Genomic DNA, 20,967 nt, shown 5'->3' with positions numbered 1-20,967 from the left:
TATGAGATAGTAAAAAATTAAAAATATTAAAAGCAAAAAAAACCAAAAAACAAACAAACAAACAAACAAAAGAACAAGTTGGAAAATGGTTGAGGAAGACAGCCAGTATCAACTTCTGACCTTGTGCACATGTACCTGCACATTCTTGAACACAAACATACCCACACACAAACTCCCTGTGCTGGCTAGTTTTGAGTCAACAAGCTATCTGAGAAGAGGGAACCTCAAATGAGAAAATGCCTCCATAAGATGAGGCTATTGGCAAGCTTGTAGGGCATTTTCTTAGTGATTGATGTGTGAGGGCCCAGCCCATTGTGGGTGGCGCCATCCCTGGGCTGGTGGTCCTGGGTTCTGTAAGAAAGCAGGATGAGCACGCCATGGGAAGCAAGCCAATAAGTAGGCCCTTCATGGCCTCCCTCTAGGTTTCTTCTCTGCGTGACTTGCTGTCCCGACTTTAGTGATGAACAATGATGTGGAAACATAAACCAAATAAACCCTTTCCTCCCCAACTTGCTTTTGGTCATGGTGTTTCATCACAGCAATATTAACCCTAACTGAGACACTGCCTAAAATAAAAACAAAACCAGAAGTGGGGCTGGAGAGATGACTCAGCGGTTAAGAGCACTGTCTGCTCTTCCAGAGGTCCTGAGTTCAATTCCCAGCAACCACATGGTGGCTCACAACCATCTACACCCTCTGCTGCCCTCTTCTGGTGTGCAGGTGCACATGCAGATAGAGCACTGATATGCATAAAATAAATACATAAAATCTAAAAAAAACAAAAAACAAAAAACAAAAAAAAAACAAGTGAATAATGTTTACAGAGATAGATTGTTCAACTTGATTCCAGTGTTGGTGCGTATTGAAATGTTATGTTGCACTCCAGTAATATATACAGTTTTTATGTGTTTATGTGTCATTTACAAAATGGACTTAGTTGTGGCAATATGTAGAGAAAGATAAATAGTCGAATGTATTTTTAAATATGTTTAAAGAAGGTCAAACTCACCATTTGTTGAAGATCTTAGGAAGATCTTTGAAGGCTTGTCCAGGTTTGTGGATAAGGTTTAAATGCTGGTCTCAGGTTAAATTTTATTAGGCGTGCTCATCTTACCCCCCTGAGTGTCCTGCAGCTTAGCTGTGATGATCTAATTTTGTGGTGCAGAAAATTGTGCATACAACTCAAAGTATTGGAATATGTTGTTTTAAAGACAGGAATTCAACATTTTGTCACTTCTTATAAGCCCAGTTATTAAACTGCTGGCGTGCATTGTCCTTTCAGATACCACGAAGCCTTGCCACTCTTTCTGCGCTGCTTCACCGTCGGGTGGATTTACACAAGGATTTTCTCTCGGGCTGTTGAAATACTGGAGAGACTTCACATGTATGAGGTAAGAGCACCCTCCTTCACCGACAGGACTGTGGTACATATGGGAGTGAGAACCTCATGGGCTGTCAGTGTTCCCACGAGCACATCAGCACATAGAAGCTGATGAAGCATCTACAGACTGGGAACCTTGTGGTTGTGGTCATGAGCAGAGCATGGTAGGAGCTGAATCAGCCTTACCGGGGTCTCAGATCACTAGATCCTGTGGGTAAAAAGCTCACACTCCCTTGTCATCTGTCAGGTATTGTGGATAGTTTATAGTCACAAATTAACAGTTTGATCACGTCCATAGATTAAGATTAAGGACTTGCCAGAGTTCCCGTTTATTATGGCTTGTATTTCTGTATTAACAAGTGATGTTTTACAAAGAGGAAGTGACAAGCTGGTTCTTTGACTTGGGTCTCTTGGATCCCAGGAAGATCCATGGACATGATCTCACATCTGTCATTCTGAAGCTTTTAAAGCTCCATTGCTCAAAGAATGTATCATAGTTGTATCATAGTTAACAAGATAAAGCAAAGTTGAAAATTAGGTAAAGTAATATAAGCTGGTTCCTTAAAAAAAGATTCCCTTTGAAAGTGTAAGGTGGCTTTGTTTGGTGCACTTTTGGGACTCGGTGGAGGAGGGCTACATGGGCATGGTTTCGTTGTTTTCACATCCTCTGGGAAGACAGGCACAGTGTCTGGTCAATACTTGCTGTGTCAGTTGTGTTAAAGGTTCTGACTCACAGCCAGATCCCAGGCTGAAGGACTTCTCTCTCTTCCCATGTCCTCTTTCATCTGTCCTGCCTCAGAGCATGCCTTGAATCTCAGAGGGTCCAGAGCTTGGTGGCTTCCCAGAGTGCCAGGATGTGCCAGCACCAGCCAGTAAACAGCCAGGGCTCTTATTGGCCCTGGGCTGCCAGAGGTGACTTAGAGAAGATTTGTGCCACCAGGCAGGGACCTGGGGTCAAGTACAGATGCTTGGGCAGCTGTGGACATGCAGGAGAATATCTCCAACTCCGGCCTGTCAGCCCCGGTTCGTGGCCTTCATAGCAAATGGACCTTACCAACCTTGCCAATGGCTGACTGTAATTAGAGCTGAAGTTCCCAGCATCTAACAACCTTTCTTTCTCTTGTCACAGAAAGCTTGCGAGGAGCTTGAAAACCTCTTGTCTCAGAAAATCTATTGTCCTGACAGCAGGGGCCGCTGGTGGGATCGCCTGGCTCTTAACCTGCACCAGCACCTCAAGCGCCCGGAAGAGGTACTCAGCAGCACACGCTGGCTGCCTTAATGTGGTTTGTAATGGCAGGCTCCAAGTACATCAGCACTGGGCACAGGACTGAGATCCTCAGTCTTAAACAAGCACTTAAACAAGCACTGCCACTGCACCTTTCTTTAATTATATAGCGTGGCTGTTTATCTATTTCTTTCTTTATTTATTTGTTTGTTTGTTTGTTTGTTAGTGTGGGAAGAGGTTTACAGTGTAGCTGTGGCTGTCTATTTATTTATTTGTTGGTGTAGGTACAGTTTCACTATGTAGCTCTGGCTGTTTCTTTGTTTGTTGGTGTGAATGAGTTTCACAATGTAACACTGTCTGACTGTTTCTGTTTTTTGGTGTGAGTAGAGTTTCACTAGGTAGCCCTGGCTGTCCTGGAACTCACTATGACCAGGCTGGCTTCAAGCACACAGATCCACCGGCGTCTGCCTCCCCGTGCTGATACTGAAGGCATGCACCACTGTGCTAGCCACTTATTTTTACTTTAATTAAAATGTAATTGTGTCACTTCCCCCTTTCCCTTTCATTTCTGTGTTTCTGTGTTAGTGCTAACAACAAAAAATTTAATCTGTTGTTCTGAGAAAATAGTAAAATGTGTGCTTTTATTAATATTGATGTATTTCTATATATTACATGGAAAAGTTACTCTAGATAAAACAAAAGTTTAAATAATTATTTTATCAAAACTTTAGAAACCACTAATAAAATAAATGTGACCATCAAATAAGAATTTAAAGAAATTCTTAATATAATTAGAAGATATTTTTCCTTTTGTTAAACATTTTTTGATTGAGTTCTCCCAACCCTGTCCCCACTCCAAACTAGCAGGGATGCTTCTAACCTAAGCATTAAAGAAAGGCAGGAGATGTCTGTCTGCCTGACTGGAAGAAGAAAGGGCTTAACAGCGGGTTCCAGGAAGTGGAGTCAAGGAGAGGGAGGATTAGGTGTGTCTCAGCTCCTTGCAGGTTCATATTCATATATTCTACCCCTGCCTCTCTCTCTCTCTCTCTCTCTCTCTCTCTCTCTCTCTCTCTCTCTCTCTCAGATCTACCCCAGGGTCTGTGCTGGAAATGGTTTCATGTACTTGTTGCTCAGTGCTTCTGGCTACAAAGGCTGTCTCTCCCTTATTTCAGGTGCTTGGACAGTGTCTCTGTGCATTTGCAGGGCATTTGGCCCCACCTCTGAACAGGCAGCCTTCTCTGGCAGGCCCCAGGGATCTTGGGGACTTGAAATGGACAAATTCTGTCACTGCTGTGGCTGAGCAGGGTGGAGCCTTTGAGGCCAGCGTCTCTGAGCCAGGCAGATAACAGTGACTCTTTGTGTGGCTGCCTGTGGGTCCCCTCCCCTGTCTCCATCCCAGCCCCGTGTTTGGGCTGAATGGAGGGGACTGTGTCTCAGAGAGGGCTTGTTTTTCCAGTGGTACATTAAGTGAATCATGGGGATAGAGGGGTGGAAAAATTTGCCCGTGGAATGTGGAAGTATAATGTAGTGTTTTTACTACTTTCTACTAAAACAGTGCCTTGTTACCTCAGGTGCCTGTGAAATGGAAGCCGTTTTCTGTCCTGAGGTGGGCATGGTGCTGCTTCCTCCTGCTGCATGCTGAGCCAGGCAGGGTGCTGGCTGGCCCAGAACCCAGCATGGAGGGGGAGCATGTGTCTGGGCCACCTTTTGTCTTTCGCTGCAGTTACAAAGGTGTTACTGATTCCCCCTTGTTCACAGTTCTAGGGACATTTGCTATAGTCACAGGCCAGACAGGCCACTGAACTTATTTTTCACGGATGCTAAGAAAGTTCTAGTTCTTTTTAGCCTTTTTCCAGTAAACTCAGTGCCATCTACCCAGCCCTTGTTATCCTATCACTACATCCGTGTTCTCCATGTAGCCAGGGCCTGCTCCTGGGAGCTGGGCCGTCCTGGCCATCCTTCCCTGGGCCAGGCCTCTTCTGCAGGAAAGGTGTGCTGCAGGACCGTTAACCCTTCTAGACCCCTCCAGACCCATTAGTTCCCCAAGGCTTGAGCTTCTGTTCATTCCTCAGGGTTGTTTTTCTTTCTTTTTTTTTTTTTTTTTAAATTTTATTGTGTGTGTATGTGTGTGCACTCACGCATGTGCACTTGGATGTGTGGAGGTCAGAGATCAATGTGTGGAAGTAATTTCTCTCCATCCACCATATGGGTCCCAGGACTTAATTCAAATTTTCAGGCTTGGCCACAAGGGCCTTACCCGCTGGGCCATGTTGCCATCCTTTAATTTTTTTCTTTTGCTTTCTCTTCTTCTGTTATGAGAAAATATGTGTGACGTCTGCCACTTAAATCACCGTGGGGGTGACCTCGTGGCATGCTATACTCACAGTGGTGCACCTTATCTATTTGTGAGTTCAAACGAAAGTCTCTAATACGCCCCATTTCCACCCCTCCCCCTTTTGTGAGCCACAGTCGTCTTCCTGCTTGCCTCTCCTTCAGGTGAGCGGAGCTATCCACAGCCCTTCTATCTCCTTATCAATGTGTGTGTGTCTTGTGTTTGTATGTGCGTGTGCTTCTGTGTGTGTGTGTGTGTGTGTGTGTGTGTGTGTGTGTGTGTGAGTGTGTAAATATTGCTGTGGGTATGTGGTACTCCTTGAAGGCCTATTTTTAATTCTTTGTGGGAGTACTTAGGGAAGGAACTGCTGCCTCCTATGGTAACTTTGTATTCGGCTCTTCAAAAAGCCACCAAACTGTTGTTCACAGTGTTTCATCCATTTTCATATTCACAACAGAAACACACGAGGCCTCTGGTTTCTTCACATCCTTACCAACACTTGTCGATTTTCAGTTTTCTGATATATTGATCTTAGTATTTCTGCTGACTTAGAACATGAACATTAGGTTCCTCCCCCTGTGAGTGAGGAATCTTGCTCTGGTCCTGCCTACATCTAAAATCTCCGTGTAAACTGCTCTGGAGACACTCCCCCCTCGCCCCCATTGATGAGGTCGGTGTGTGGAACTTTCCCAGCTTCCCAGCTGACATCCTGAGACTGTGAGCCAAGGCTTCCAGGAAAGTCTCCTTTAGCCTGTGGCTTGAGTACCTCTGAGGTCATGGTCTCTGTGAGGAGGTGACTGCTGAGATCCTCTCGGTAATGGTGGTTAGGGTCAGAACCCAGGCAGCAGCAGCACAGACAAGCTAGGCTTTGTCCTCATGGGCCATTGCAGGGGTAATAGTAAAAAACATTCTCTACCTTTCGTACTCTGTGGCCACGCTGGGAAGGGAACAAATACAGAACAATAACAGAGGTTCTGTAACACCCTTCCTCCAACACCAACACTCCAACACACACACACACACATACACGTCCACACTTGCCATCTTCAGGGACCTGGCTAAAGGTTTAGGTTTAACAGAGGGCAGAGAACCTTGACTTGGTCTTAGAGCCAGGCTTTGCAGCCAGCTCCAGCAAGTGTGTGCCCTTCACGGCTCTAGCTCACCCCCATCCCACATCCCAGCAGCACCATGCTGGTGCTGGTGGCCAGTCAGTAAGAAGAGCTCGATTCCAGTCATGAGAGGGCCAACGAGATCTCAGAAAAGGGACACCAAGGAGCATTTGAACATCCTGAAATACAAAATGAAAGGGACCTAATGAGCAAGTCACAGAGGGAATGTTGAGAGTAGGAGAGAATAGAACAAACATCACCAGCCTTTCTTTCAGACCTTTAGGCAACAACTCTCTCGTCAGCTATCCCCAGGATCTGCACTGCTTGGGGAGGAGGAGGAAGAGGCATTGCTGTGTCTGTGCAGACGAGAAGAGAAAGAATCTGAAGATGCAGGGCTCTATTTGGATCAGACTCCTTCCTCAGGAAATAATGTTCTCTCCAGGTCTGACCTCAGAGACCTCTAAAATCAAGTGGAAACTTAGAAAGAGTCTCACAAAACCCCAAGTTAAATGCAGAGTCTGGCCCACAGAGAGGGGCAGCCTGAAGAACCGGGGTTTCCCTCCCCTGGCTTACTGAGCATGCTCTGCAGCTACAGATCACTAGGAGAAGTGGTCAGAGGTGATATTTGGCTAAATCCCTCGCCGTACAACTGGTTCCTGATTTGGAGATGATAGGGAAGATGATGTAGGAGGGGAGGAGGATTGAACAATGGTGCTAAAGGACATAAGGATGATGGTGAGGGGAGAAAGGATGGTGAACAATACGATTAACCCTGATGGAGCCTTAACTCTTTGGGAGGGTTCAAGAAAGGGTTTCTCTGTGTAGCCTTGGCTGTCCTGGACTTGCCTTGTAGACTAGGCTGGCCTCAAACTCACAGAGATCTGGCTGCCTCGGTTTTCCAGTGTTGGGATTATAGGTGTGTGCCAACATGCCTGGCTGGAGTCTAACTCTTAAGAGTTTTTTCTTCTTAACAAAGAATGAAAGCTGTCCCCTACTCTGCGCAGCTACCCTGTTTTGAGGTCTTTCTTTTTTTTTTTTTTTTTTTTTTTAATTTTTCGAGGCAAGGTTTCTCTTCATAGCTCTGTCTGTTCTGGAACTCACTCTGTAGACCAGGCTGCCCTCCACCTCGCCTGCCTCTGCGGGGATTAAATGGCTATGCCACCACCAGCCATCGAGGTCTTTTTATTTGTTTGTTTTTGTTTTTTTCGAGACAGGGTTTCTCTGTGTAGCCTTGGCTGTCCTGGACTCTTTTTGTAGAGCAGACTGGCCTCAAACTCAGAGATCCACCTGACTCTGCCTCCCAAAGGCGTGTGCCGCCATGCCTGGCTTAGATCTCTTTTCTTAATACCATAGCTTTCAACTAACTTACGGAAAAATAAGCAAAATACAATAGGAACAGAACCTCCATTTTTCTGTTCTAAGTTTTTCTGTATCCTTTCTTGTCTCAACATAAACTAGGTGGAATCTACAGCAGTACTGTGCTCTGTGAGAAATGCCTTTCCAGAGGCTGGAGGGCGCTTGTGCCCTTTTTGTAGCACTACATAGAATTCTGGCTTTTCTCTCCTTTCTCTGTATATGAGGCTCAGGGACTACATTGTATCTCTGTGTGAATGTGGACAGTTAGTATTTACCAACAGATACCTGCCAGTTTTTTCCTGTTTAATAAAAAGGGAACATATTGTGGGTTTTAAGTGTATAGAAGGTCTGCACAGAGAAGGTTTGGGTTGTTGGGTAGGTAGGAGGGTGTTTTGACAGTATAGTTGCTCCTGTAGTTTATCTTCATCATTGTGGGCTTTAATCTTATAGCTCATCTTATAATTGTGATGTTTGATGGACAGTACAGTTTAAAATAACACTAAAAATTCTTTTTTGGATTTATTTTATATGTTTGAGTGTTTGTGTGTGTGTATGTATCGATGTAAGTTATCTATGTTTATATGTTTGTGTACCACGAGAGTACTTGGTGCCCATGGAGGTCTGAAGAGAGCATTGGATCCCCTGGAGCTGGAGTTAAGGATGGCTGTAAACCATCACATGGGTGCTGGGAACCTAACTTAGCTGGACCCTCTGCCAGAACAAGTATTCCTAACTACCATCCAGCCCCCTAAGGTGACACTTGAAAGTAAAATTCTCTCCTAACAATGACTGGAGCCCTGCCACTCATTTCGGAAGATCAGTGGAACCTGTATAATTTTATTTAATTGGCTTTCCCTGTTGTAATTTTTAAAGGTTCTTATTTTATGTGCATGAGTGTTTTGTCTGCATTTAGGTCTATGCACTACATGCATGCAGTGCCTGTGACGGCCAGAAGAGGGCATCGGATCCCCTGGAACTAGAATTACAGAGAGCTCTATGCCCCCACGTGGATGCTGGCAGTTGAAACTTGGTCCCATGCCCTTCCTTATTGAGCCATCTTCCAGCCCCAACCTCCCATTATCATTTTGTTTACTTAAAAGTTTTTCCCACTGTAGGGGACAAAGGTGATGCCCACTTTTCGAATTTAAAAGTGTACACATTGTTTTGTTACAATAACGCCAAATGTATACACAAAGGAGAACAAAAAGAGGACAAGAGACTGCAGAGCCCCGTAGTTCTGGACAAGGTGTGGCCCTGCCCGTGGTGGGCTATCCTTGTCTGAGCTCCAGCCTCTTCTGCAAGGTGGTCTGACAAGGTGTCAGCGCTGTGTACAATCTCGTTCCTGGAGGGTAGCCCCTTTTCTGGCCGGCTGCAGGGCCCCGGGGTGAGACGCCTGGGGAAAGTCAGTTTCTTGGGGCTCACTGTTTCAGTAGTCTGATAGAGGAAGGAAAGGGCACGAGTGTCTGAGAGAGGGAGGGAGTGTCTCCTTACACTGTCTTCACTCCTGCCAGGTGGTTTCACTCTGGCCACATGAGTGACAGGCTTGCTGTGCGGCCGCACATTTTACAGTGAGGGTTAGAGATGAAGCCTCCAGAATGAGACCTAAGGAAACAGCTTTCGTCTTTCCAAGCACTGTTTGCCCATTTGCGAAAATGGAATAATTAGTTGTGAGTCTTCTCGTCAAACCAAATCAGCAGCTGCCGCCTTCAGGACCTTTGGGACCCTAACATGTGCCCTGTCAATTGCTAGGCAATTAGGTGCATCAGCAAAGGCCTAGCAGATCCGGAAGTGAGGACGGGACACCGACTTTCACTTTACCAGCGAGCTATGCGCCTGCGAGAGTCTCCCAGCTGCAGGAAATACAAGCACCTCCTCAGCCGGCTGCCAGAAATCGCGGTGGGAGATGTAAAGCATGTGGGTGTCCAGTTCGTGCTTTTGTGCTTGGTGGTGGTTAAACCTGGGCCACATCCCCAGTTTGCCTCGGGGTGCCCTTGATTTAAGCATATTAACTTAGCTTCTTCTGAGTGGAGGCCCCCCAGGGGATTGTTTTAATACGTTCTTTCTCTTAGACTCAGAGTGGTCTCATACTCACTTGAGACAGTGATGTCACCATTGTGTCCATTTCATTCTGGTGCTCTCTTTTTGATCCACCTGGGCTCCCATATATGGCCACACCAGGGCACGGTGACAAAATGCTGAGTGAGAACTGAGAGCTTCGAGCATTTTTGCCTGCTTCTCTGCAGCCTTTTAGATGCTCTTCAAAGGCCGGGGCAGCCACATCCTTCACAGCATGACACAGTGGGTCACATGCCATTCATTCTCCGCAGGAGTGGGCTGGTGTGTCCCCAGGGTGCTGCAGACAAGGTTTCAGGGGCCCCATTGAGGCAAGGCTAGTCAAGTGTTTTTTTGTTTTTGAGACAGAGTCTCACTATGTAGCCTTGGCCTGCCTAGGACTTCCTGTATAGACCAGGCTAACCTCAAACTCCTAGAAATCCACTTGCTCCTGTCCCCTCAGTGCTGGGACTAAAGGTGTGCTCCACGGTGCCCAACTTTGATCAGTGCTTTTTGCTGCCATTCTAGGTAACCATCACGGGCAGGCTGTGCCCACAGCATGGGATGGGCAAGTCTGTGTTTGTCATTGAGGCTGGAGACAGCACCAACCCCACTACAATCTTATGTTCTGTGGAGGAGCTGGCGTTGGACCATTACAGACAGAGTGGCTTTGATCAGGGTAAGCGGAGCAGTGTCTCCCACATCCCAGCCAGTCAGCAAATGGGGGAAGAGCGCTGCAGGATGTTTCGTCAGTAGAGGCTTGCTCTCTTTCCTCACCTCAGCAGAGGCCCCAGCTGGCCAGCAGTGTGAAAAAGAATTCTGTTGTTTGTAAGGGGGTCCTATTGCTGTTTGGCCGGTATTGCCACCTGCTGGCTGGGAGGGTGGTGCTCTGTGGTAGGCTGGCTGCTCCCAGAGGCTGGTGTGGGTAGAGACGCTGAGAAAGGACACAGGCAGCTGTAAGAGGCTGCCTGGCAATGAAGCTGTCCTTGAGGCTCAGGCCAGTGCATCCGAGGGGGTGAGTAGGCATACGGTGAGGTCATAGGTGTGAGGGGCTTGAAAGGAATCCTGCTAACTTCCACGAGCACAAGTCTCAGAGCTGGGAGTCTCCTGGTCTTGGGAGCTGTTACGGGATAGAAAGGAGGGATGCTGGAGGGCCCTGCTAGTCAGCCCATGGGATGTGAATGTCCAGGGAGAACCTGCTAGAGCATGCTGACCAATGTCGAATTGAGAGACTTCACGAGTGCGACTGGCCGTGACAAAAGCTGCACACCCATCACGACAGCATGGACTCTCAGTCCATTTGCCACACTGCCTCTCACATTCTCTTGTCCTTCTGCCTCAGCGCTGGACAGTGAGGTGACCAGACCTGTGGCTGTCCTTCCTCCTGTCCTGCTGTGTTGCCCTTATGGCACTGGGGTGCTTCAGGTTGTGATACACACAGACCCAGAGGATAGGTCTGCGCCTCGAGGGATGGTGCTTATTCCTGGTGAATGTGTTTGTGTGACAAGCAGCGTGAGTGATGGCTGTATACATTTCCCTGATAAGTTCCACATTTGGGAGCTGGGAATGGCCATTTGAGAAAAACATGCGTATGAGTTTAAAGCGTGCTGGTTCCTCTGCCACATTTCTGACTTGGTTGTGCCAGGGCCTGTGTGCTAGACAGTCAGGTGGTTGAGGAATTAGCGCTCTGTCTTAGAATTCCTTGGCCTAGGCATAGGCGGTTTTTGCAGGGCTCCCTGACCACCATGGGTTCTCCCAGGAGTGCAATAGTGGGACCAGATGTGTCATGGTTGGACCTGCATGGGCACAGAACTGAGTGTTCTGTTGTCACCCAGAGTGACAGCTGCTCTGGCATTTGTCTCGTCAGTGCTGTAGCACTGCTGCATTACGGTAGTGAAGAGGTTTTGTAGTTTTTGTTTGTTTTTTTGTTTGTTTGTTTGTTTGTTTTGTTTTTGTTTTTTAATCATCCACTAACTTCTTGTGTCAGTTGGCAATTCCTAGAGTTTCTATATTTTCCAGTAGCAGCTTCTCTCCGTATTTAGTCTTTCTTCACAATTGGTGTCCACCCCAGGCCCCTTGGCAAAATCTACTAAGTTGGAAAGCATAAGTCAGTCCTTGAAGAAAGAATTACAGAAGGAGCTCCCTGCCTGTTATCAGAGACAAGGGACAGTGTGGGGCCAGCCGTCCCGGAGACCCTGCAGGATTTCTCTCTTTTCTGTTTTGAGACAGGGTCTTCCTGTGTATCCTGGCTGGCCTGGATTTTACTGTGTAGATCAGGCTGACCTCAAACACACAGAGATCCACCTGCCTGTCTCCTGAGTGATGCGATTAAAGGCATGTACCACTATGCCTGCCTAGGTTTTCTTTTTATGAAATGCTTTTTCATGGGTGATACTGACCCTAGTGTTGTGTGAAGGTGGAGAAGAGTATATTCTGGCCCCACAAACCTGCTCAGCTTCTTCCCTCCTCCTCCTCCTCTCCCTCCTGCCTCTGCCCCTGGGTCTAATCAGTCCATGTTCACTCATGATGACACTTCCTGGGCAGCTCCCATGAGTCTCCCCTGGGGACACCCAAGTCCTGCCCTTGTGTTCAAGTACATCTCTCCCAGTGCCCATGCTTTAGGGTGACTGGTGTGAAAGATTCCAGTATCTTCAGATGGGTAGAGTTATATGGGGTTCTCGATTTACTGGGCTGTGAAGACAGGATTTTACAGGCTAGGGTTTCTTCCTGGGGGGGGGGGGGTGTTAGGATCAATCTCCTCACAGCTTGCCTGCTCACAGGGCAGGCAGATGTTCTAGGGAATAAGTGCTGACATCAGTGACAACAGGGAGATGCCGTGAGTCTGAAAGGCGTAGAAATCAAAGAGCAGAATGGAAATTATAGGCCCTGGGTGATGTCACAGGAGACACGTAAACTAGTGTCTAGGGGAAGGCAGCTATTGAATGAAACACAGAAAAATGTTTCCAATTTAGCCAGGAGCCTGAAAAACAGCGGGAAGTTCTTTTTCCGGAACATTAAATAGTTCCACATAAGATGGTTTCAATTTATATTAGATTCTAATATATTAGAAAATTGATGTGACTTGCTGCTGGGCTTTATCCTAGAGGGATTTATGTAGAGGCAATTTCAAACCCTCCAGGGAAAGCTATTTCTAAATAAGGCAGGAAGATTATACCAAAAATGACTGCAGTCAGAATTCAGAGCAAAGCAGCAATCAGGAACAACGGACCTCTATGTCAGTGACAGAGTAATATTCACACAGGGACAGAAACCTGGAGGTCAGGCCCAGCTTTCTTCCCAGCAGGCCAGAGCTGGTGGCCTGCTGTAAATGCTCCTGGAGGGCTTGCTTCAGCCTGTTCACTCTGTCCTTTCATACCGTGGAAACAGGCCAGAGGGACAGGAGCCAGAACTGAGGGAACAGACAAGGTCCTGCACAGCTCTGGAGTGCAGGGCGGAGGAGCGTGTCTGCGGGCTCCTTCCCTAGCGCGCTTCCATGGGGTTACCTGGAGGGCAGGAAGCCCAGCATGCCACGCTCCTGCGCCCTCGACCCAAGCTGCTTTCTCCCCTGTGCTCTCTGAGCTTTATCGCCAGTGGGAGCATGACAGGACGGTAGAGAGATGGCCGCAGAGCTGCCTGCCTTTGTTGATGTGCAGCTGTGCAGAGACACCCAGCTTGGAGAGAGGAGCTTGGTGAGTGGGGGCTCTGTGGGACACAGGTCTGGAGTCTATGCTAAGATCTTCATTTCTCTCCAGCCCCTGCTGCTGACTTTTAGTGATCTAGGACCCAACTGTTCTCTGAGGTTGTCTCCCAGTGATTGTGTTCAGCATGAGGAGGGCACTTGAACTAGGTGGTCTTTTCAGCAGTTTCTGTAGAAGTCTGGTATATCAGGAACATGTAGGTGACCTCATCAGGGCCAAGTGTCGTAACAAATGGGTGACCCCGTAGGTAAGTCTGAGGCCGCGGGGCTGCCGTGAATGCCCGGCCTCCCTTTGTCGGTTCCTGTTGGGGAAACGTTGGCTGTAAGTTGCCAGGGGCCTGCACCAGAGAGCCTGCTTGTGAATTCTGCATCGAGCCTTGTTTGTCCACTCCTTCAGGAACCTCCAGAGGCAGAGGAGGAAGCCTGCCTTGTTAGAGCAAAGCTGCCCCGCAGCCTGTCCACCAATCTTGAGAATATTGAGAACCATTGCTTTGTGACTCTGCAATGTTCATCTGAAGGTTTCCCCTTAAATAAAGCTTCTACATGCAAAGTATATAGTGTGTGAAATACGAGCTGGGAATAGCATGAAAATAGCATGGCTTTCAAGATCAACCATATTTCAACCATTTACCTGAAATAGAACCTACATCAGGTCATCATGATTCTTGGACAACCAGATAAAACTTGTCTTTTTCTCCTGTGTGACATTGTTGTAGGGATCCATGGGGAAGGGTCCACCTTCAGCACCCTGTGTGGCCTCCTGCTGTGGGATGTCATCTTCATGGATGGGATACCAGACGTCTTCAGAAATGCCTACCAGGTAGCCCGCTAACTCCATCCCTCCGGGGCCTCTCCTGCGGGTGCCTGTGCTTCGTGCCCCCTCTGCACTGGGGTCTGAGGCCAGCAGCAACCCGGCTTCCGGGTGACCTTTGGAATCACAGTGGTGCTAATTGCATGGGGAAAGGACCTTTTTATTTTAAAAGAGGGAACTAGTAGATTGTAACACGAAGCCTAGTCTGTCTTCAACATTGTGTTTTGAGCTTTAGTATGGAGCATCCTCAGCTGAGTAGCTGGCCTAGCCCCTGCGTCCAGCCAAGGGCTCTCACATACAGTCCACCCCACCAGCTGGAGCTCTGCTAAGTTGACTTGTAGCAAGTGAGCACTAAAAACAAGACCTTACTTTACAAGATTACATGTATCTGATATAGATATATATATATTATAACTATAAATATATATATATTTTATTGCTTCTGAAGAAAAAAATGTGTCAACCAATTGGTGAGCTTCCAGATCTCGTAGAACTAGAGCCCCAGCATGTTAGAAAGTCTCCTTTGTCTTCCACACAGGCGTCCCCGCTGGATTTGTGCACCGACAGCTTCTTCTCAAGCAGGAAGCAGGCTCTGGAAGCCAGGCTGCAGCTGATCCACAGCGCCCCTGCTGAAAGCCTACGGGCCTTGGTGACGGAGGCATGGCAGGCCCAGCATGGCAGAGTGGCTGCTCTGGTCAGTTGGGATCGCTTTACTTCTCTTCAGCAAGCTCAGGTAACGCTTTGCCTCCAGTCAGGTCAGTCATCCCCTCACAGTACTGGGTATGTTTTGACAGTTGTATCAAAATGCACAGAGATGTTTTTGTATGTGTGTGTGCATAAGCACGGGCCATTGCACATGCTTGCGTGTGTGCCTGCTGATAATCCATCCCTCAGCCTGAACACCACTGTTAGTGATGGACATGTGAGAACATGCAGAAAGCCCCAGGGTGATGCCTTTCCCATGGTTTCCTTTCCTTTTGCTTGACTTGTGGCCACAGCAAGGAGGGCCACAGCTTCCCATCACAGCTGCTGACCTCTCTAAGGCCTCATCAACTCCTGAGTCAAACACCCATTTCGTCCTGTGTGCCACAGAATGTCCGCACCAGGCAGAGGTCAGTAACTGACCACGTAGAGCTCTTTCCCAGAGCTTGCCAGCCATTCTGGAGCCTGGTGCTAGCGGCAGAGCAGGAACACTGCTGAAGTTCTGGAGCCTGTGTTTGTTTAATTGTACTGGTGTGCTCTGAGGGTCACTCAAGCCCACTTTGGGGTCGCTGTCCTGAAGATTGATAGCTCTCCCTTTGTTTTGTGTTTAGGATCTTGTCTCCTGCCTTGGGGGTCCTGTCCTCAGTGGTGTGTGCAGGCGCTTGGCTACTGATTTTCGGCACTGCCGAGGGGGCCTGCCTGACTTGGTGGTGTGGAATTCTCAGAGCCATCACTGCAAGGTCAGTAGAGAATGCCATTTGTAATTCTGTCGGCAACTGTGTCAGAGTCCAAGTGGTGGGCATTTCTTCCTGGCTGTCGGAAGGGCTGAATTCCTTACAAGCCGCTAGGCTGGAGGGCTGGGGGTCTCGGTAGCTTCTCTTAGGAGTGAGGGTACAAGCAAGACAGGAGTCTCGTGCCACTCCATCAGGGAGGCAGCACTGCGCCAGTATTACATTCTGTTACGAGAACAAGCCACCAGCTGCAAGGCACACACAGAGGCAGGGCTTCACACAGTGTGTGGGTCCAGGACCTCAGGAGCCTCTGGAAACCCACCTTCCCGGGGCCAGGCTCGTTCTCGCACCTCCACCATTCATTGCTTGGTTTTACCACACACTGCACCTGTGCTCTTACTGTCTCCTGTACTTGCCCCTCCTTCCCAGTCTTTCTCTCATTCCTTTCTCTCCCCTTTTTTTCTGCCTAAGATTTCACACTAGTCTATGATTTGTCTTTTCATGTCCTAGTATCTCTTGGTCAGAAAATTTAACTTCAGGTTTGTTTTCTTGTTTTTGTTTTTGTTTGTTTTTCTGAGACAGGGTTTCTCTGTGTAGCCCTGGCTGTCCTGGACTCTCTTTGTAGACTAGGCTGCCCTTGAAATCACAGAGATCCTCCTGCCTCTGTCTCTGAGTACTGGGATTACAGGTGTTCTTTAATGAACCATACCTTTAGGGTGAGATATCCGAAACCATGAAGATAATCTGAAACCATGAAGAGGTCTCTCTTGTTTTGTTCTGGAAGTTCTTTGTTTACAATTTGTGTTTATTTTGTGATCTGTTTAGATAATTTTCTATCTGCTCTGGGGAGTGGCTGAACAGTTCCATTCAGCTCTCTCTGCCGAGAATTTATTATGCGATAGAACTCCAGGCTGGTTGAGTGAAGGACCGAATTTACTCTTCAGCCTGGGCTTCTGCTCTCCCTTAGGTTGTAGCCATAAAAAGTTACCTGACTTCTTGGCTCCTTAGAGCCAAAATGTTTGCCCATTCCCACTTCTGCCAAGCCTACAGGCTTGGGCACAGTCTCCACAAATGCCTACAAATTGCCCACACTGTTTTTTGTTTGTTTTTTGTTTTTTCCTACCATCAGAGGAGAGTCCAGCACCATGACCTTGAAAGAATGGCCTCCACCTTGCCAGTGTCCCCTTCTCTCATTTATGTAAACTCCTCATCAGAGGTGAGCTGCCTCTGGCTAGTGAGCCTGACCTTAGGGAAGAGACTGTCAGTCAGCTGGATTCCTGTGGTACCGAGAATAACATGGGTTATACAACATCCCGAATTTTCTGGAGTACTTGCTGCTCTTCAGCTGCATTGCCGCCTCACACAGCGTTTCCCTTTTTCCACTCCTTCTCCCCTTTTCTGACTTCAAAAAAGTGTGTGCCCATTAGTTCTTGTCAGCTTGACACAAAGCTAAAGTTATCTGGGCGCATGGAACTTAAGCTGAGGAAATGGCTCCAGCAGACTGGCCTATAGGCAAGTCTGTGCGGTATTTTCTTGGTTGTCCATTGGCGTGGGAAGGTGCGTTCCACTGTGGGCAGGTCCCCCTGAGCAGGTGGTCCTGGTGGTGTGGGAAAGGAACCTGGGAGCAAGCCTGAAAGCAGCTCTCCCCCACGCTTCCCGCCTCTGCTCCTGCTCTAGTTCCCGCCCTGACTTCCCTCAGTGGTGAGCTGTTACTTGGACACTAAGATGAAATAACCCCCTTCCTCCTGGGTTGATCAGTTTTTGTCACAGCAACAGAGAAGTAAACTGAGCTGGTGTCAGTGTGTACCCAAGCATACTGCTCGCGTCCCCGGAGAGTGGTCAGTTAGTGTACACTACTGGTCACCTCAGCAGCACATTCCCGTTCCCAGCCACTGTGTCCTCAGGCATTTCACTTTTGCCTTACAAGTACCGCAACTCGTTTTTGCTTTCTGAAGCTGATTAGTGCAAGTCCCGCCTGTGCACAGCCCAGATGGCCTTTAAATTCCCTTCAATGGGCATGTCCCAGTTAGAATTATTTTGTTTCGGCAAAAAATTTTGTTGACAGTTTTGTTTTCCCTTCAGTCCTTTAAAGGCCTTGGCTGCTGGTCTCTATGATGTCTTCTCTCCTGAATGCTCTGATAACCGCCCCTTCCCCCCAGTCTTTAAAAACATTGAAAAAGGGGACATTTGGTCTTATAATATATGCCATGAAAAAGTGCCCAGGAAGATCCTCCTGAAAGACAAGGTAGATGGCTATAACATGAGCTTACGCAGAACCTTGAGACATGAGAAACAAAGCATGTGATGAACAGACAGAAATGTCTTCAGCCAATGTCATATGAGGGAGGTCCCGGGCGGGGATAAGACTGGTGTGAATGGAGTCTTTGGGATGACTGGCAGGGGCTAGATCCTACTCTCTGCATCACAATATGAAGTGTAGGTTCAAATGCAAACATAACAAGTTGGGTGGTTTAAAGTGCAACCCGGTGCACACCTTAAAACTGTCTCAGTCGTTACTCAGTTTACTGATTTCTCAAGAACTGTCTCCTTCCCACAGAATAATTTCTCAAGCTCTGTCCTAGCTGCATATCTGTTTATTTTAAATGTGCACAGTGGTATAGGCTGAGCCATCCACATAGGTGGCTGTAAGTGACCAAAGCTCATTTGGGTCCCTCCCTATTTCACTAAGATGTTGATAAGTCTGGAAACTTCCCTTGCAGCTGGTGGAAGTCAAAGGCCCCAGTGACCGCCTTTCATGTAAGCAGATGATCTGGCTGGATGAGCTACAAAAGCTGGGCGCGGAAGTGGAAGTGTGCCACGTGGTTGCAGTTGGCGCTAAGAGCAAAGGTCTTGGCTGAGCCTTGTCACACTGGGGACATCTGGCCATCCACTGGGACAAGATCTTCAAGAGGATAAAGCTGTTTACATGGTTTCCCTGACACCTGAGATCGGAGTGACTCGTCATTGTATCTGTATGTCACAAAGTGTGACATCTGCTGGAAAACCCTGGATCCACGGTGGGTGGGTGGCCTTGAAAATGTAGACGTTTGGATGGGCAAATGCTTCCTCATTAGGCTTTTTTAAAAAGCCAGAGGAAAAAAAAAAAAATGAATGTCATGAACTTAGTTGACACTTTAGGTTTTTTTTTGTTTTTGTTTTTTGTTTTTTTTTTTTTTTAATGTAATACAAATAATATTTCTCTACTAAATGCACTGACAATGCCGATTCCTGATTTGGAGTTTGTCTCATGATTATCCAAGAAGGGCAGAAATGATAAGAATTCTGATTTCCTCAGGGGGAAAGAAACAACGGAACCAAATTCTTTACTTCAAAGGAGTAAGGATACAGAGTATTTCAGTTGAAGTGTCACAATGCGTATCAAGCTTCAAGCTTTTGGATTATATGTGATAAAAATCTGTGCCCAATTATTAGGAAAAAAATTGGTCTCCTCAGTTATTCTAACTTTGTCAAAAGTTGGTTAGAACCTCATTCTGCTCTCAGAGTTGACTGTGAGATGGCTCATGTCATCAGAGGCAACCGAAATAACTCCATTCCTGAAAGTGAAGTCAGCTGACTACTGACCATGCTTCCTCTTGCCACACCTCAGTGAGTCCCAGCACCGACAATGAGACCCACGCTCTGCTGCCCAAGTCGCTTCGTTTATTTATGAAGTGACCCAGCTACTGTGTGCCAGGTAGAGCACTTTAAAAGCCAGAAAGGTAGTATCATAGGATTCTGGCTCTTGTGGTCACAAAGTAGCTTTGGGGAAGGAAGAAAATATGGAAATAGGCAATTAGAATAAAGTAAATGTGACAGTTACTAGGGAATGGAGAAGAGGAAGAGTCCTTTAGTTAGACAGTGAAAATGTTTATGCTATTCAGAGCACATTATGAAGCTGGGCATGGTGGCTCACACCTGACATTCCAGCACTTGGAGGCTGAGGTGGGAGTGGCCCTCAGCCATTTCAGTTTCCTCTTTGGAAAGTTCACTGTTTAGATCTGTATCCCATTTTTTAATTGGGTTATCTGTTTTCTTGATACCTAGGTTTTGTTTGTTTGATTTGGGTTTTTTGGTTTTTGTTTTTCCTTGAGTTCTGTGTATACTTTGGTTGTCCTCTATTGGATGTGTAAAAATCTTATCCCTTGTAGGCTGCTCCTTTGTGTGAATGATGGTGACCTTTGCCATGCAGAAACCTTTCAGTTGCATGAGGTCTGTTTACTTATTTATTTAATTTGGTAAACTAATGGATTTTTATTGGGGTTACTAACAGAAATATGGGTAATAAAACAAGGATGACAAAAATTAGCTGTACCACCAAAAAGTCCTGCACCCCAATACCGGTGACAGCTGAGAGCTGCAACCCCGAAGCTCTGCATAGCTGGCAGGCGGCTCCCCACAGCCGGAGAATAGCTTCTCTCTGGGGCTTGGCTGGTCAGTCTCCTCCACCAGTGGCCTTCACCCCTAAGAACTGAGGAATGGCCTTTGAGAATCTTGGAACTTTTCACTTTCCCAGACGTGAAACATTGTGCCAATTTCCTGAGTCTCATGAGCCCCCTCTGTGCCCCCAGAAATGCTTTAAGTTGAGGCTACTGCTATACAACACTTATAACACTAAGCCAAGTCCCCCTGATGTCCTGTCAGTCTCCTGCCTCAGCCGTAATAGGGGCTTTGCTCTTGTCAACTTCCTTCATTTAAGGCCTAGTGATGAATGGTAACTGACCTAACACTTTGCCTATTTAAGGAGCAGAGTTCAATAAAAGTTAGTACTTAGTACTAAGGCACTCTTCTAGTCATCTTATGTTGGTGAATTAAAGGTTTTCTCTGGCTTATTGGCCACCAGTGTTAAATGCACACATGGTGAAAATCTTAGTATTCTTTTTTGGAGATTATCATATACTGCTATATATAATCTCCATTCCAAGTTTATAGAATAAGTCTTTTATCTTAACATTCCCGTATTTTTTTTTTTTTTCGAGACAGGGTTTCTCTGTGTAGCCTTGGCTGTCCTGGACTCGCTTTGTAGACCAGGCTGTCCTCGAACTCACAGAGATATGCTTGCCTGTGCCTCCCTGAGTGCTGGGATTACAGGCATTTGCCACTGTGCCCAGCTACACAAATAATTAATAATATCAAACCAAATAATTCTATAGCTTCTGTTGAGTTCCAGGCATGGGTCTAACCACTTTACAGATATTATATTATGGGATCATCATAGCTAAGTTTGGAGGTGAGTACTATTTCTGTGTATGCACGCACATGCACACACAAATCTCATTAGCAAATAGTGATACCTGGACTTCTTCCTTTCCAGTTTGTATTCCTTTGATCATCTTTAGTTGTCTAGCTCTAGCTAAAACATCAAGTACTATATTGAGTAGATATGTAGAGAGTAGACAACCTGATCTTGTTCATGAACTTAATGGAGTGGCTTTCTCCATTTAAGCTGATGTTGGCCATGGGCTTGTTGTAAATTGCCTTTATTATATTTATGTATGTCCCTTGTGTGCCTAAACTCTCCAGGACTTTTATTATAAGTGTGCTGGATTTTATCCAAGGCCTTTTCTTCATCTA

At 46.8% G+C, this 20,967-nt stretch overlaps 1 protein-coding gene across 2 annotated transcripts in view; it reads left to right on the top strand.

Annotated features, from left to right (window-relative positions):
• Fan1 (FANCD2 and FANCI associated nuclease 1) overlaps positions 1 to 19,382 on the top strand; it is a 35,631-nt gene extending 16,249 nt beyond the window's left edge. For both annotated transcript variants that reach the window (XM_055623221.1, XM_055623220.1), the window contains exons 7-14: positions 1,283 to 1,391; positions 2,511 to 2,630; positions 9,153 to 9,317; positions 9,984 to 10,134; positions 13,869 to 13,972; positions 14,502 to 14,696; positions 15,277 to 15,405; positions 18,117 to 19,382. In XM_055623221.1, coding sequence (XP_055479196.1) covers positions 1,283 to 1,391; positions 2,511 to 2,630; positions 9,153 to 9,317; positions 9,984 to 10,134; positions 13,869 to 13,972; positions 14,502 to 14,696; positions 15,277 to 15,405; positions 18,117 to 18,254 — 1,111 coding nt within the window. In that variant the 3' untranslated portion in view covers positions 18,255 to 19,382. The remainder of the gene's footprint in view (positions 1 to 1,282; positions 1,392 to 2,510; positions 2,631 to 9,152; positions 9,318 to 9,983; positions 10,135 to 13,868; positions 13,973 to 14,501; positions 14,697 to 15,276; positions 15,406 to 18,116) is intronic.
• Positions 19,383 to 20,967: the final 1,585 nt, after the last annotated feature.

The sequence above is a fragment of the Psammomys obesus genome, unplaced genomic scaffold (assembly GCF_907164565.1).
Source record: "Psammomys obesus unplaced genomic scaffold, mPsaObe1.curated_primary_1811, whole genome shotgun sequence".
Taxonomy (NCBI): Eukaryota; Metazoa; Chordata; class Mammalia; order Rodentia; family Muridae; genus Psammomys; species Psammomys obesus.
The sequence above is the reverse complement of the archived record's forward strand: the minus strand, read 5'-3'. Positions and strand labels throughout refer to the sequence as shown.